This window comes from Helicoverpa zea, chromosome 11 (assembly GCF_022581195.2).
Source record: "Helicoverpa zea isolate HzStark_Cry1AcR chromosome 11, ilHelZeax1.1, whole genome shotgun sequence".
In the NCBI taxonomy this organism is placed as follows: domain Eukaryota; kingdom Metazoa; phylum Arthropoda; class Insecta; order Lepidoptera; family Noctuidae; genus Helicoverpa; species Helicoverpa zea.
In genome coordinates, this window is record NC_061462.1 from 9,690,929 (window position 1) to 9,706,031 (window position 15,103).

Consider the following 15,103-nt stretch of genomic DNA (forward strand, 5'->3'; position numbering starts at 1 on the left):
GCGGCAGATTATACAGAAGACCGAAGAGTATAATCAGCCCCTGTGTCTAGCATTTGTGGACTATGAGAAGGCCTTTGACTCGGTTGAAATCTGGTCTGTTCTGGAGTCCCTGCAGCGTTGTCAAGTAGATTGGCGATACATCCAAGTGATGAGATGTCTCTACGAAGCCGCTACAATGTCCGTCCAAGTACAAAATCAGCAAACAAGGCCCATACCGTTGCATCGAGGAGTGAGACAAGGGGATGTTATTTCCCCGAAACTGTTCACTAATGCAATGGAGGATATGTTCAAGACGCTGAACTGGAAAGGACGTGGCATCAACATCAATGGCGAACACATCTCTCACTTGCGATTTGCTGACGATATCGTCATCATGGCAGAAACGCTGCAGGACCTACAACAAATGCTGAACGACCTGGCTGAATCTTCTCTACGCATCGGCCTACGGATGAACTTGGACAAAACCAAGGTCATGTTCAATGAACATGTTCTACCGGAACCGATTGCGATACACGGTGCCGTTCTCGAAGTTGTTCGGAAATATGTATACCTCGGGCAGACATTGCAGTTAGGTAGAAACAACTTTGAGGACGAGGTGAATAGGAGAATTCAGTTGGGTTGGGCTGCATTTGGGAAGCTACGTCGAGTCCTAACATCGTCGATCCCACAGTGCCTAAAGACGAAAGTCTTCAATCAGTGCGTCCTACCTGTCATGACTTACGGAGCCGAAACGTGGACACTGACGGTACGGCTGGTCCACAAGTTTAAAGTCGCTCAGCGGGCTATGGAAAGGGCTATGCTTGGCATTTCTCTGAGGGATCGCATCAGAAATGAGGTAATCCGTCAGAGAACCAAGGTCATCGACATAGCCCACCGAATCAGCAAGCTGAAGTGGCAGTGGGCTGGCCATATTAGCCGAAGAACCGATAACCGTTGGGGTAAACGAGTTCTAGAGTGGAGACCACGCCTCGGCAAGCGTAGTGTAGGACGTCCTCAGGCACGGTGGAGTGATGACTTGCGCAAGACGGCTGGCAGGAGCTGGATGCGAGTAGCCGAAAATCGATCTCAGTGGCGTGCACTTGGAGAGGCCTATGTCCAGCAGTGGACTGCGATAGGCTGATGATGATGATGAAATTGAAGGGAAGTCATTTCCATCATTTGAAATCTCATTTCGTTCAACAATATGTTAAGCAGTTGTCGGGAACTGCAAAAATATATATGGATGATTTAACAGTTTCTATATTCACACAACTACTATATTTATTTCAGATTTGTGTACATAAAATGGTTGTTTGGTCTTCATTAATAAAATTGATACATATTTTTGTTAGGTACTGCACATTCAACGACGACATCCAGGGTACAGCCGCAGTAGCGGTAGCTGGTCTACTCGCTAGCTTGCGTATCACCGGCAAGAAGTTGTCTGAAAACACCATCGTGTTCCAGGGAGCCGGAGAGGTAACCACGTTGAACTGTCTATTAATAAAAATATTCGGAAAAAAAAACTGCCGTGAAAATAGCGCCATTGACTGCTGTAAGAATTTTGTATGACACGTGAATCCCTGACTCAAATTGTGAGCTAAAATTTTACCAAAATTAGTCGGTATGTTTCTATTTAGATCATGTCGTAATTTTGATCGATGACAGTAAAATAAATAACCGCGATTACAATTTAATTTTATTTGTATTAGGTATCAATTGAAGCCTACTCTTATTTCCCAAAATATTTGAATGACTAATGTACATGACTATTGCTCTATTTCAGGCATCTCTAGGTATCGCGGGTCTATGCGTGATGGCAATGATGGCAGAAGGCACGTCAGAAGAGAAGGCTCGTTCCCGCATCTGGATGGTGGACTCCAAGGGTCTGATCGTCAAGAACAGGCCCGAGGGCGGACTCAACGAGCACAAGGAGAAGTTCGCAAAGGACCACGCGCCTATCCGTACTTTGGAGGAAGTCATCGATGTCGCTAAACCTTCCGTGCTTATTGGTTAGTACATTCAGTTTATTATCTAATGAACATCTTGTGATTTAATGTTAAGTGAATGGTACCAATGGGAAGTGTAAAGAGTACGAAGTTTACCTATAACAACTACTCATAATCTACATAAATGCTTATGAATATGAAGGTAATTGAAAATTATTGGGAGTCCATGGCTATCAAGAAGTTATGTTCTAAGGATGCGTACACATCTAGCGAATGTGCCTCGAATGGCCAGCTCGCGAGCTGTTCGCGAGCTGGCCGTGTACTGCCTGCATTGTTGTTCTCGCCGCGCATGCGTCTGCGCTAAAGAGGTGCACTTAACCCTCGCCGTGACCGCACGGGCGCACTGAGCTATCGCTAGCGAGCTGCGCAATCGCGACGTATTCGCCTGATGTGGACGCTTTAACAAAGTTGCTGGCAAGCTGCGTTATGTGATGGTGTAAATGTTAGTGATTTAGTCTTGCAAACTAAATTTTTCATATAAATATACATTTTCAATATAATTTTTGTTTGTAGGTGCGGCGGCGATCGGTGGTGCGTTCACGACGTCGATCCTGCGCAAGATGGGAGCCCTCAACGACCGCCCCGTCATCTTCGCGCTGTCCAACCCCACCAGCAAGGCCGAATGTACTGCCATCGACGCATACACTAACACCGAGGTTTGTTTCTGTATACCTAAACTGTAGGTCAATTTTTAGCTGTCTTATAATTTTCATCATAGAACCTACATTTATTAGCTGTTTCAAAATTTTTGTCATCAAAATCAAAATGTTTAGCATTCTAGACCCTTAAAGCCATTCTAGACGCTTAAATGTGGTATACTTATATCATTTGTCCAGTGTTCTGTAATTTATTTCTAATATTAATCGTTGATGCTGAAATGACTACTGATATTGATTTCTAAATACACTTAAAAGAATGTTGTGTCGTGTTGTAATTACTTTCTACTCCAACTCGCAATAACTATTTCACACACACACAGAATTAAAACCAACTTTTATTTACCTTTTTCAAAAAAAAAAATGACAGATTCCCGAAATTACACAACTATATTCTATATCATTTAGTAAAACTTACAAATTGAGAACCTCCGTCTTTCCTACAATCCAGGAGCGAGCAATCTTCGCGTCGGGCTCGCCGTTCCCCGACTACCGCACGAAGGACGGCCGCGTGCTGCGGCCGGGGCAGGGCAACAACTCCTACATCTTCCCCGGACTCGCGCTCGGCGTGCTCTGCGCAGGCATCATCGATATCTCTGAGGACTTCTTGCTGTTAGCTGCTGAAGTAAGCTTCTGAACGATCCTTTTCTCCATCTTCAAAGTTAGTTACAGCCTTTTTATCGTCCCACTGCTGGGCATAGGCCTCCTCTAACACGGAGAAGGATTGAGCGTTAATCATTTATCATCGTTCATCTTCGAAGTCATTTTTTTTAGTAGATCAGTATCAATTTCTAAAACGTCAGGTTCATCAGAAATTGATATTTCATCTATAACAATTGTACTTGTTGGACGCATGGCGTTAAACAATAGGCAGATAGTATCTTATTATTCTGTTATTGTGCACGTCCAACTTTGGATCTGTCTAAAATATTGACGAAATTCTTTCAGTAGAGCGACTGAATTTTTTTCCTCTGGAAACTTTCAAAGATTTCGAAAATGATAAAACCAAAAATAAATAACACCAAAGTAAATAACGAATATTTCTTTAGGCGTTGGCGGAGATCGTGTCCCAGGAGGACCTGGACCAGGGCAGCCTGTACCCGCCGCTCAAGGACATTCAGAACTGCTCCGTCAAGATCGCCAAGAAAGTCTTCGAACACGCCTACACATGCGGTAAGTCTTACCATTACTATGTGTATGAATAATTTAAGTAGTAGTGTCTCCCAAAAATAACTGATTTCACACATTTCCAAGAAATCATCTAAATTGGTTCACGTGAATGAGCAACAAAGGAATTTCACATGTGCATTAAATATTCTAACCTATCATTCGATCAGACGTACACCAGGAAGTGTGCATAGACATAAATAAATATGTTTATTTATCCTAGTTAGCAAATGCAGGCATCAACAATAAACAGTGTGTATGGTAAACACCTTTGTGTCTCAATTAGATCGGGTGAAAAATTTGCGTGGGCGGCAATAAACGCTACTTGCGTCATAGCAGCGCGTATTATTTTCAGAACCTGTTTCCATTGCAAATAGATAACACAGTTATTTGTATTTATGTCGTGTTTATAAAGTATTTGTTAATAGCGTTGTTGGTATGGATAGATCTAGAAGCTAGTATGTAATTTGCATTCCTTGGAAACTCCGTCATTGTGAGCTGATAAATAAATATAGCCAAAACATTCAGCTTGAATCCCTGGAGTTATAGCAAGTGAAGTAATTGCTCGTTGCTCAGGAATAGCTTCCAACTTAATATCGTGCTCTCTCTTAACTATAATAGAAAAATAATTTGATTGTTCAGAAAGAAAAGATTTTCAAACTAAACTATTTTTCTCTAAGCGCTTTGAAGAAGAGAACTGGTAATAGATCGTAATTACTTTGTGGCAGTTTCCTAAACAACTAAAGGGGTCTTATAGTCATGTCCTTATAAGTACATTTTTTTCTTAGAAATACAAGCCTAACACATGAACTCTCTTTTCGCAGGTAAAGCATCAGTGCAGCCGCAGCCCCTGAACACGGAGGAGTTCATTCGCGCGCAAATGTACGACGTGCGGTACTCGGCCGCCGTCCCGCCGGTCTACGAGTGGCCACACACCGAAGTGCGCGTCGACATGATCTAGTGCCCCGCGCGTAGCTTACATTGCTCAGAGCTTGAACACACCACAACTTCATAATTACTTAAAAAAACAACTTCAATTGGCTCACCATACATGCAGACAGGTCAAACTGAGAACCTTCTCTTTTGAAGTTGGATAAAAACAGAAAAATTCTCATTCTATCGAAACAACTTTTTATCATCTGTTTTTTTCCCTTCTTTAAAACGTCAACGGAATTACGAAAGTTGAGGTTGCCAGCAAAAATTTAACCAGTTTTTAAATAAATATTTTTGTTGGTGGTTTTCTTGTTTTTCGTATTCTTCTAATGGCTAATGTTTAAAGACAAGTGTGAATTGATGTTGATATCTCTAGATACAAATTATCCAGGGTAAGACCAGGGTAGATAAGCCGTGAAATCGCTATTTGGCGATAAGAAAACTTCCAAGTCTGCTATGGATCTTACGTCTACTAACAGTCATACATTCCGGATTGTAATTATCGTAAAATGTCATATTGTTTGAGACTATTAACTTGGGATTTAAGAAATATTAAAAAAATTGAAACTGATATTGTGATGTTTTCAAGCGCTTGCAATGTATTAACAAATAATCTTGCTTTGAATATTTATTTAAGTCGATCGTACTGATGACCAACGAGCGTTCTAAAGGATTTGTTAAGTGATCGTAACGTATATGGCGGTTTAAGTGACTGAAATTATATTTTACAAAATAAAAAGAGGCATTTATTGTGCCGCCTGATGTTATTTATGTCATTATCTCTGGGTCGGAACACACGCGGAGCTTACGATGATACATCACATCGCGGCAATCTCGAAGAACATCACGACTTGAAAGCGTCGTGTGTGCGCCGACCTCAACTGTTATTTATTCACCATTCCAAAAGCAACCTTGAAATTAGTTATATTTTGTACTTAAGTGTTATTTATTAATAAAATTAATGCTTGATAATTAAGCTCTCATATTATTTATCAAGCAGGTTTTGTATTTTTTTTTTTCATGTTGCAATGTATATTGAGGGCAGTTTGTGGTTACAATGTAATACTACTTGTGTACATTAGAATTAGAATAAATTGCATGACGTTCCTTTAAAATTATAGTATAAGTTACAACTTAAACCATGAATGTACGGTATTTATATGTAAATTTTTGAAAATAAATTGAGTATAACTGACTTTTTAAATTTTATTTTTAAATTCTACCTGGCGACCTTCGTACCTACTGTGCGGCACAACACTGAGATAAGCGCCATATACGAGGAAGAACTTTAAACACACTGTTTATGTAAACCACCATCAGCATATTGATTAAAATTAATTTGCATGAGTGGGATCTTAAATCTATGGTACTCGGTGAGTTCAAGTTGCACCACCGATATAAGGGACTAGCCGTTTTCCCAAGGTCTTACAGGCAGTAGTTCCCACGGGACGCGGGAACTAAAATATAGCCCATTTTACTCGGCAAGAGTGCTAAACAGATTTTCAATATCGGTTCTGTAGTTTCGGAGCCTGGTATAAACAAACGTATGATAAACTTTTTAGTACATAACTGCTTGAACTGTAAGAACTTTCGGAGTTAAACAAGGACATCGAAAAATACTGAGGTATACTTTGACCACGATCGACAAGATCACGCCTCAAAATAAAATTATATTTGAATTTTCCGTTACCTGACGATGTATGATATCATAGCGATAACTGAACCATTTTCAGTTTCCACATCATCACACGCCTCGATAAATTACACTTTCAGTGAATAGGTAAGAGTCTAGAAATGAAAACAGGGAAGTCCAGACTGACAGTCTTTATTTCGAATAATAGTTACTTTATAAATACAAATTGAGAAGTACCGATTCACAACAAAATATTACCTAGATTACAATGTTCGACAAATAATTATCACTTATCACTTCATTACAACTGTACAAGTTTACACAGTCGGCGGGCGACGCAGCCGCGCCATTTGACTATCGCGTGGGTGCGGGCCGCGCCGGCGGGCCGTCCGGGCCGGTCCGGGTCGGGCCGGCCGTGTCCGGCGCCGGGCGCAGTGTCCGGCTGCCGGGCGCCGCGTCCGGCCCCGGACGGGCGTGTCCGGGTAGCCGGGCCGCGTCCGGGTCCGCTCAGGCGGCGCGTCCGGCCGCTCACCTGCTGAGCGAGTGCGACCGCTCGCGAGACGTCGAGCTTTCACCGTTGCACCGTAAGCGGTCATTGCCTGTAATATGCACAAACTTATTTAGTTCCAATTTATGACGGCTTATCATCGGTCCTGATGGGAACTTTAAGGTGATCTTCACACTGCCCCGCATCACGCTGCATCTTGCGTGTCGACGCACCTACGCGCGTTCCTGCGGGAGTGCAGATCTGCATCATCGTGCGGGTTTTTCACGCACTCACGCGCGTAGGTGCGTTTTGTAAATTCACGCACAGCGAGTTCCATTTTCAAATATACACGTCACGCCCATTCAAAATCACGCGCGGCATTGCGGGATTCAGTGTGCCATACCTTGCGTCTCGCCCCGCACCTACGCGCGGGGGTGCGTGTTTCTCCGCATGTATGTGCGTGATCCGCATGAACGCGCGTGGATGCATTTTCAGTGTGTTGGACTATGCGTGTTTTCCATACAAACGGAGATATTTCCATACAACGGAAAAAAAACGCATCCACGCACTACGCTGCATCATGCGGGGCAGTGTGATAATCGCCTAAATATATTTTTACAGTAAAAGAAACAGAAAACTGTCGCCTGAAATAGTCTTATAAATTGATACTAAAACATGAATATACAATCTAACTAAACTGAATGTGGATTCACATAAACGATCTATCCGTTTAGACAATTTATTGATTAGAAATTGAATTGACAAAGATTAGAATTGGTTGTGACATATTTATATGAAGCTTATGTCAAAATCCAATCTCTAATCGCAAAACAACTAATAGGTCGGTTATTAAAATCCACGACTAGTCTGCTCTTTTGAACTGTGTTAAGCGTCAGTCAACTGTCAGAATGTTATGAAAACATTATTATTTATGACGTCTGAAGTTGTATCATAACACATACATATGTCTAGAAAATTATAATAAATTCAAAATTGATCTCTGATAAGAACAAACAAACCCTTGAGAATATCCCTCAAGAATTTGTTACGACTCTGGTGATTAAGTTCTAGTTATAAAAAGCTAAAAGGTTACATTGTTTTTTTTTGGTGTCAGTCAATCGAGCTAATCAATCAGATTTAGTGCAAGCTTCAGCATTGAGACAATACTAATTTTTAGTATAGAAATATGCTTAATAATTATAGCTTGTCACATCTGATTACAGTTAGCAGCATCAGATTCATCTAACACCATTACCAAATAAAGTAAAAACAATAGCATATAATAAGTTACAGACGAGAAAAATAATAAGAATATAGAAAGCGCAAGAAATCAACGGCACACTAACAACACAATAAAAAACTCAATTAAAAACTTCATGTCGCAACATGTGTTCCAAAAATATAACATTATCATATAGAAAAATAAGCTTTAGAATAAGCGTCTAACGACAAAAAGGCCTGACCTAAGGAATGATGGCCTTGTAAACTGGTGTCCTATAACAAAAGATTACTTGTCACAAAATAGATTTGCATTATTTTATTGTAGGTGTGTACTGCCGCTTTGGTTTCATTTTTAACATGTTCGATTTTGCATTTTAATTTATTTCATTTTAGACATTTAGAAAAAGTGTACAGACAGCTTCTGTGTAAGTTATAACGGTAGTCCATTACAAAATATTATTATGGCCCTCACACATGGCTACACAGTGGATAGTGCTCTAGTGCTGCTTCAAACGTAATTTTGTCTAAGCCTTCTCTGAAAACTATAGTAGATTTTTAAAGTAAACGGTTGTTTTGACAGTTGCCTTTCCTTATGTATTTTTAAATGGAGCTAAGTGGTGTACTGACCGAGCCTCTGGTGGTGCGGCAACTTGTTGAAGAAGGGATGGCTGAGGGCCTCGCGCAGCGTGATGCGCTGCGAGGGCTCGTACTCCAGCATGCGCGCGATCAGCTCGAACAGCTGCCGCGCCTCCTCGCTGTTGCTCTGCAGGTACCTCTGCGCAAACACACAACAATCAATCAACAAGCTATATTTTTAACATAAAATACTTCGGAATAAGAGCCCGGATGAAAATGTATTGATTTCAATAAAATGTTCAGCAGAAGTTTTTGTGTGAAAGCGTAATAAATACACATTACTTTACACCTATCCAAACTTTAACGTTTAAATATTCGTGTGGTGTGAAACTCAAATAGAATAGAATTCAATTTTTAACAATAAAAAAAAGAATTATAGAAGAAAAGTACAAGTGACAACACAGAGAAACGAACTGTTGGCCATGAAAAGTATAAAACCGCAAACAAAAGCGAGTAGGTATATTAAATGTAATCAACACGAACTTACCATTAGTGGTTTGCAGTTTTCTCTGACGTATCTGCCAGCTGACGATTTCTCGTCCCAGTCTAATTTGCCGTGGTAAAAGTATTTTGTTTTTGTCTTGCGTGCCATTCTGAAACAATACAATGATAATATTTGAACAAAGTTTAAATAAATATGTGGATTTCAAATGTGATTTGACCTAGTTTTATTTTTGAAATCAAGACAAGTTTACCTCGCGTGGCACACTTGTGTACGGAACAAATGGTTGTGTTTATTTGAACAGCTCATCGGTATATACATCGTACTTATATCGTTTGAGTAAAGTGGACCAGTTTACTACCGTACACAAGAACATCACGAATAATACGATTTACAGTCATGTGTTTTTAGGAATATGTTTTTAGGAAATTAAAGCATACGTTTTATCAATTTAGCAAATGGAAAAGCGAATGCTAACTGTAACTATCAAGTATCGTCTAGGCGAGATTTCGTCTGCGCTTAGTATACTTTCTCTTTCTACGGCCTACTTGCAGCACAATATTTATTTTTTCGTACATTTCACTTTCTTTACTGCATTTTTTGAACAAATACATAATGCTCAAGTCATACAAACCAGGGCAGCAAGTAATTACCACAGTTTGAATAGTGTCAGTATAATGAATGCTTGTGAAACAAACCTGTAAGGTATGGGTCCTAAGATCCGCTCCATCATGGCGAGGTGTTCTCTGTTGTCATGTGTCTGGAAGAGTGTGATGCCGAGGTACAGCTCGAACATGATGCAGCCGATGGACCATACATCACAAGGCTGGGTCCAACCCAATTCTGAAAATACATAGAGGAAACATTTGTATTTTTATGTTTTTATCCATTTACTCAAAACCAACTGAACCAAATTCAAAAACCCATTAGCAACAGAATGCTACATTATCCCTGTATAGCATAGGCTATATTTTATCGACGTTCTCTTTAGGGTCCGTTCAGATAGACCGGGTCGGAGAGCAGAGCAAATTCTTAACACGTTGAAAATTGAGTACTTAGTATTTGAAGTAAGGTTTATTTTAGCATGAGCACTGCTTTTGTCATTGAGAATGCTCGAATGCGCTCGGTGTGAAATAATAAGAGGAGCCGGCCGGCTCCGATCGTGTCTTTTTTCTTGACGTTTGGCTCCGCTTGCATGCTCTTTAATGCTCGCGCAGCCGATCAGCCCCGGTCTGTGTGAAAAGAAAAATGCGCGCCGATGCTCTCCGACCCGGTCTATCTGAACGGACCCTTAGACGCGGAGAAACACGCGGGGAACAGTTATCACATATCGCTGAGTTATTAGATACATCTTATGAACTAACTGTCGGTTTAATATGTCAGTACGTACCTAATATAACTTCTGGCGCTCTGTAGTGCCTGGTGGAGACGATGGTGCTGTGGTGCTCGTGGTCGAACGTGGCGCTGCCGAAGTCGATCAGTCTCACGTCGCTGCGCTTCACCCGCATCAGGTCATGCTTCTGTTAACAAATACGTGAAGAAATTAGATCATTTACACAATAAAATTACCATTACATATTGAAATTCATCCGCGTTGTCGACTCCGAGATGTACGTTAACTATAATGCGACTTGGTTACGTCGCGCCGTAAAATAGACGAATCGATCAAGATAAGATTTGATAGAGGTACATGAAAGTATCCCGAAGAATGTGGGTGACAGAAATACGTAGAAAATAGCTTTTCCAATTCATCGTGTTATGTAAATAGTCATTAGAGAAGCGACTGATTCTTACGGGAAAGCCGAAAATAGCGAGTGCGCTATATCGAGGCGGCGATTACTCACTGCTCGGCCATCACGCACGTGCACTAACGATCATATTATGTACACATACGTTTGGAAGAACACTGCTCGATGGATCGTTAACATTTTTGCACATATTAGACGGAACGAAGAGAATTTCCAGTTTGTTTGCTTATTTGTTGTATTATGGTATTCGAGCGTCACTGCTTTCAGTACCATTCTTTTGATGTGTTTATTGCGAATTCTAATTGCGTCAACGGAACTTCGCCAACTGCCAAAAATGTTTCACATTTTTGTTGATAGGTAACATGCTATTTGTAGGAACTATTATGTCTCCATTCGTGTAGTTCAGTAATTGCTTGTTTGACCTAATCCTTCACCTTAAATATCCTACTGTTAAATGACTAATAATGTTCCTGGAGTCGGATACCAGTCAAATCGGATGCAGTTTAGTGTGCAATGTTTTACATGAACTGACTGCTGTGAAATAAACGTACCTTTTTGGAGGCGTTGTAGACGCTGACAACTTCGTAGTCGCTGTCGACAAAGAGGATGTTCTCAGGCTTGAGATCTGTGTGTGTGAGCTTGTTGTCGTGCAGGAACAGCACGCTGTATATGAGCTGGTAGGCGATGTGCCGCACCTGCTCCAGCGGGTACGGCTGGTAGTTGTTGTCTTTCTGGAAATGTACAAACACGAAATAGTTTTATTTTCGTATTCACATGTCTTCATTCAAAACCTACCTACTTATAACAAGTTAATCTTTTAGATATAACCATAGAAGCAAATCTAGCACTTCGATTAGTTACAATTAACCATGACATTTGCAAAGTATCCTTTTTAAAGCCCAGAGTAAACATTAATATCATGGGTATATCGGCGGAGTTTAAAAAGCACACGATCGATGACATTGCGCGTTGATCACAGGACGTGTATCATGAATGAGAGACTGGCGCAGGACCAAAAACTATGACGTAAGCCGGGAAATGCATAAATAAAACGGTAATGTCAATCTGAGCGTCGAGAAAATATACAAAATAAATGTCGCTGGAATACCAGAAGTTTATTCTGAGTGATTCCGAATAAATATAGAACTAGCTTTGCTTTTCCTGACGGTTATAGATTTTATAAGTTATTTTTGTGACATTATTTGTAAGTTTAGAAAATATATGCATTATTCTGGACACACACATTTAACATACAAAATATTTCTATTATCCTTGAAATATTTTAGGAATGTTTTGCTGTCTCTGATTCTAAAACATTCATGAATTATATACGTTTGTACTTGGCCCGTCACGTTAAAAGACTATAACAATAATGTACAACTGCAATAGGATTTACAATCATCTTGTTTCAATGTCAAGCATAAATTGTCAAAAACATTAAACAATATTTCAGCCTCGATGGATATTATTGACATCGGGAATGTAATAACCCCGCATGTCAGGGAACCATTACCGCACACTTTATTAGCTATCATGTCGATGACGCATACAGTATTGAGTGAACATTAACATGCACAATTGTAGGAACGATAATAATAACTTGACACTCACCAGGAAGTCAAATACACTTTGTCCGAGCATTTCAAATGCGATGCACATGTGTCCGTGGTATTCGAACCAGTCCAACATCTTAACACATAAGCTGAAATAGAAACAAACAATCGTTTTAGCTTTCATTCTATAGATGGCTGTTCATGTTTTAGTGTAAGTGTCCAATGGTATGGTTTGATCCAGATGATAGGATAAATAATAAGTAATGAAATAATATGTGAGTGGTGCGGCAGACGGTATTTCGGTGTGAGAGTTGACATCGGGCGGTGCTGGCTGGGCGCCAGCGGCGGCGGCGTCGCATATAGACGTGCAAGGTCAGATATTGCTACATTCGCGGCGTCGCGGCCCGCACCGCTCTCCACTATCAACATGTGACGTCGCACACAATAATAATACAAATAAAATCAAACACTCACTTTTTACAATCAGGGTCGACTTCAGCTAACTTTTCTAAGACATTTATCTCGAGTTTTGCAGCCTCTCTGTACTTCTCAACGTTCTTGATTATCTTCAGAGCCATTCGGTGCTCTCTGGAATTTATAATTAGATATCATGTTTTATTTCTGTACATAAAATACGGAATTTTGGCAATAAGTATTGAACTTTGTCGGTGTTACTATAAACAAATGGAAATAGAAATGAATAATTAGTGAGGCGTGTCCTGCCAAACAATGCGTGTCATCATCCGGCGCCGATGTGAACGACACCACATCACCTTACTCGAAGGGAACTGTACTACTCCATTGTATAACATTTTATAAATTCATCATTCAAGTGTGACTACTACACATTTTGAATGTAGTTATATGGCATCACAATAAAGTATATAAGGCGATATGCAAATAACTGGAGAGTTGCATACATTTGAGCACGAGCCACGAAGGAGCGATGGTATCGCACTGGTGACAAAAAGTAGTAGCTACACGTTGTTTAAATAAAGAAAGATACTCACAATTCCAAGTCCTTCACCTCAACCACCTTGCCGAAGGTGCCCTCACCGAGCGTGTCGATGATTTTGTCTGCAATGAAACCAAGGCAACATAATTAATCAAATGTACTCGGCACAAAGTCATGATGGAATCGGCATTGGTATTCCATTCACTATGCGTTATCTGATACACGTTAGAACATCCTGAGAATTATGAATAATTCTTGAGATTATCAACTGTTTAAGTATCAAGAATCGCAACAAATAGTGATAGATGACCAATATACGAGGCTCCAACATGACTTCGTTTCACATCCAAATTGGATTCTTCTGTAAGTTGTTACTTTTTATCAAAATTATAAAATACATTTCAAAAGCAGAAATTTAAGTCTGAAATCTTCAAAACACGAATCACTGACTGCGAGGACTTGGCGGTGGATATTGTGTGAACAAACTCGGTTTCTTGTTGAATTTTCTGATTTTCTGCCTTCTGTCGTGTGGTGTTATGTTTTTGTGAGTCATATTATAATGTAACTAGTGTTTGGGTTTTAATTATTGTGAAAGTGTACTGAATGTTTATTATGCAATGTTTGAATAGTGTGTTGTGTATGTGTGTGTGTCGGTGTATGGTGTGTGGTGTAGGCGTGTGTACATGTAATGTAATAGAGTTGTTTAAGTTATGGGTGTGGACACGAACATCTCGCTCCCATGACATATCCGGGCCAGTAGACCAGATGTCCGTCCTTGTCGTCCTTGACGGAGGAGCGTGCCCGGGAGCTCTGCAAGCGCCAGCGCCGCGCCGCCGCCGCCGCACGAGCCGCCCGCGCCGCGCAGACATCACGCCACACGCCAGCACATCCGCGAAGAGCGCCACGCGATCCGCACGACCCGAGTAGTGTTGTACCCAACAATCAGACAATGGAACGGTTGCCCGTCAGACAAGCGACAATTGGTATGGTGTGTCGAGGTACATGCTGTTAGAGGGCGGACGGGTGGGCGCTGCGGTACCGCTGTGCACCGCGCGGCCTGGGACCGGGACCGGGACGCACCGGGGATGGGAGATGGCACACCGCTCACATTCCGATCTCTTGCACTACTTTCACACAGGTAATTTAGGATAAGTGTCCACCCGAACCTCTCTAAAATACTAGGCTATTAGGTCACATTACTAACTTTACGGAGAATAGAAATATCGGAACATCTTTTACGTTTTGAATTTGAAAATATTTTAAAACACAAAAGACACATGTTAGTTTTTAATCCACGCACAAATAAATTAAAGACATGCACTAGCATTTTACTTATTGGACGTTATATCGACTGTCATGTCAGGCATCGTTAGTTACACTAAGATAAGCATTTTAATAGATACCCGCTTCTGATTTATTTTTTTTAGTTTTCTTGGTAACTACGTGGGTACTAAGAATTTTTTTTGTAAGAATCGCTGCAAAATACATGCATTTATACTGCAACGTTATTATTATTTGGCCGTAAGAACTAGTAGGTAGGCAAATAGCTTCAATTATTTGTTGTCTGACTAGTTGTAGCATTTCGTCGGTACCGTTTGCATGAATAATAATATGACAACGGAAACAATGCATACGATGGTACAATATGTAAATAGTGGAAAACCACAGACCAGGTGTATGTTAG

At 40.6% G+C, this 15,103-nt stretch overlaps 2 protein-coding genes across 10 annotated transcripts in view; one reads left to right on the plus strand and one right to left on the minus strand.

Annotated features, from left to right (window-relative positions):
- Nucleotides 1-5,939, plus strand: part of LOC124634342 (NADP-dependent malic enzyme-like) — a 45,553-nt gene extending 39,614 nt beyond the window's left edge. For both annotated transcript variants that reach the window (XM_047169890.1, XM_047169889.1), the window contains exons 7-12: nucleotides 1,332-1,458; nucleotides 1,766-1,991; nucleotides 2,502-2,644; nucleotides 3,096-3,269; nucleotides 3,694-3,817; nucleotides 4,636-5,939. In XM_047169890.1, coding sequence (XP_047025846.1) covers nucleotides 1,332-1,458; nucleotides 1,766-1,991; nucleotides 2,502-2,644; nucleotides 3,096-3,269; nucleotides 3,694-3,817; nucleotides 4,636-4,772 — 931 coding nt within the window. In that variant the 3' untranslated portion in view covers nucleotides 4,773-5,939. The remainder of the gene's footprint in view (nucleotides 1-1,331; nucleotides 1,459-1,765; nucleotides 1,992-2,501; nucleotides 2,645-3,095; nucleotides 3,270-3,693; nucleotides 3,818-4,635) is intronic.
- A 614-nt stretch (nucleotides 5,940-6,553) lies between these two features.
- Nucleotides 6,554-15,103, minus strand: part of LOC124634356 (dual specificity protein kinase CLK2) — a 55,685-nt gene continuing 47,135 nt past the window's right edge. For 5 of the 8 annotated variants that reach the window (XM_047169910.1, XM_047169911.1, XM_047169909.1 and 2 more), the window contains 10 exons: nucleotides 14,148-14,229; nucleotides 13,475-13,541; nucleotides 12,939-13,052; nucleotides 12,523-12,613; nucleotides 11,463-11,642; nucleotides 10,554-10,683; nucleotides 9,862-10,006; nucleotides 9,209-9,314; nucleotides 8,713-8,860; nucleotides 6,554-6,976 (listed from right to left, as the gene is read on the minus strand). In XM_047169910.1, coding sequence (XP_047025866.1) covers nucleotides 6,906-6,976; nucleotides 8,713-8,860; nucleotides 9,209-9,314; nucleotides 9,862-10,006; nucleotides 10,554-10,683; nucleotides 11,463-11,642; nucleotides 12,523-12,613; nucleotides 12,939-13,052; nucleotides 13,475-13,541; nucleotides 14,148-14,229 — 1,134 coding nt within the window. In that variant the 3' untranslated portion in view covers nucleotides 6,554-6,905. Of the gene's footprint in view, nucleotides 7,047-7,471; nucleotides 8,359-8,712; nucleotides 8,861-9,208; nucleotides 9,315-9,861; nucleotides 10,007-10,553; nucleotides 10,684-11,462; nucleotides 11,643-12,522; nucleotides 12,614-12,938; nucleotides 13,053-13,474; nucleotides 13,542-14,147; nucleotides 14,230-15,103 lie in introns of all 8 variants that reach the window. The other 3 variants (XM_047169905.1, XM_047169908.1, XR_006984847.1) reach the window with 2 other exon arrangements.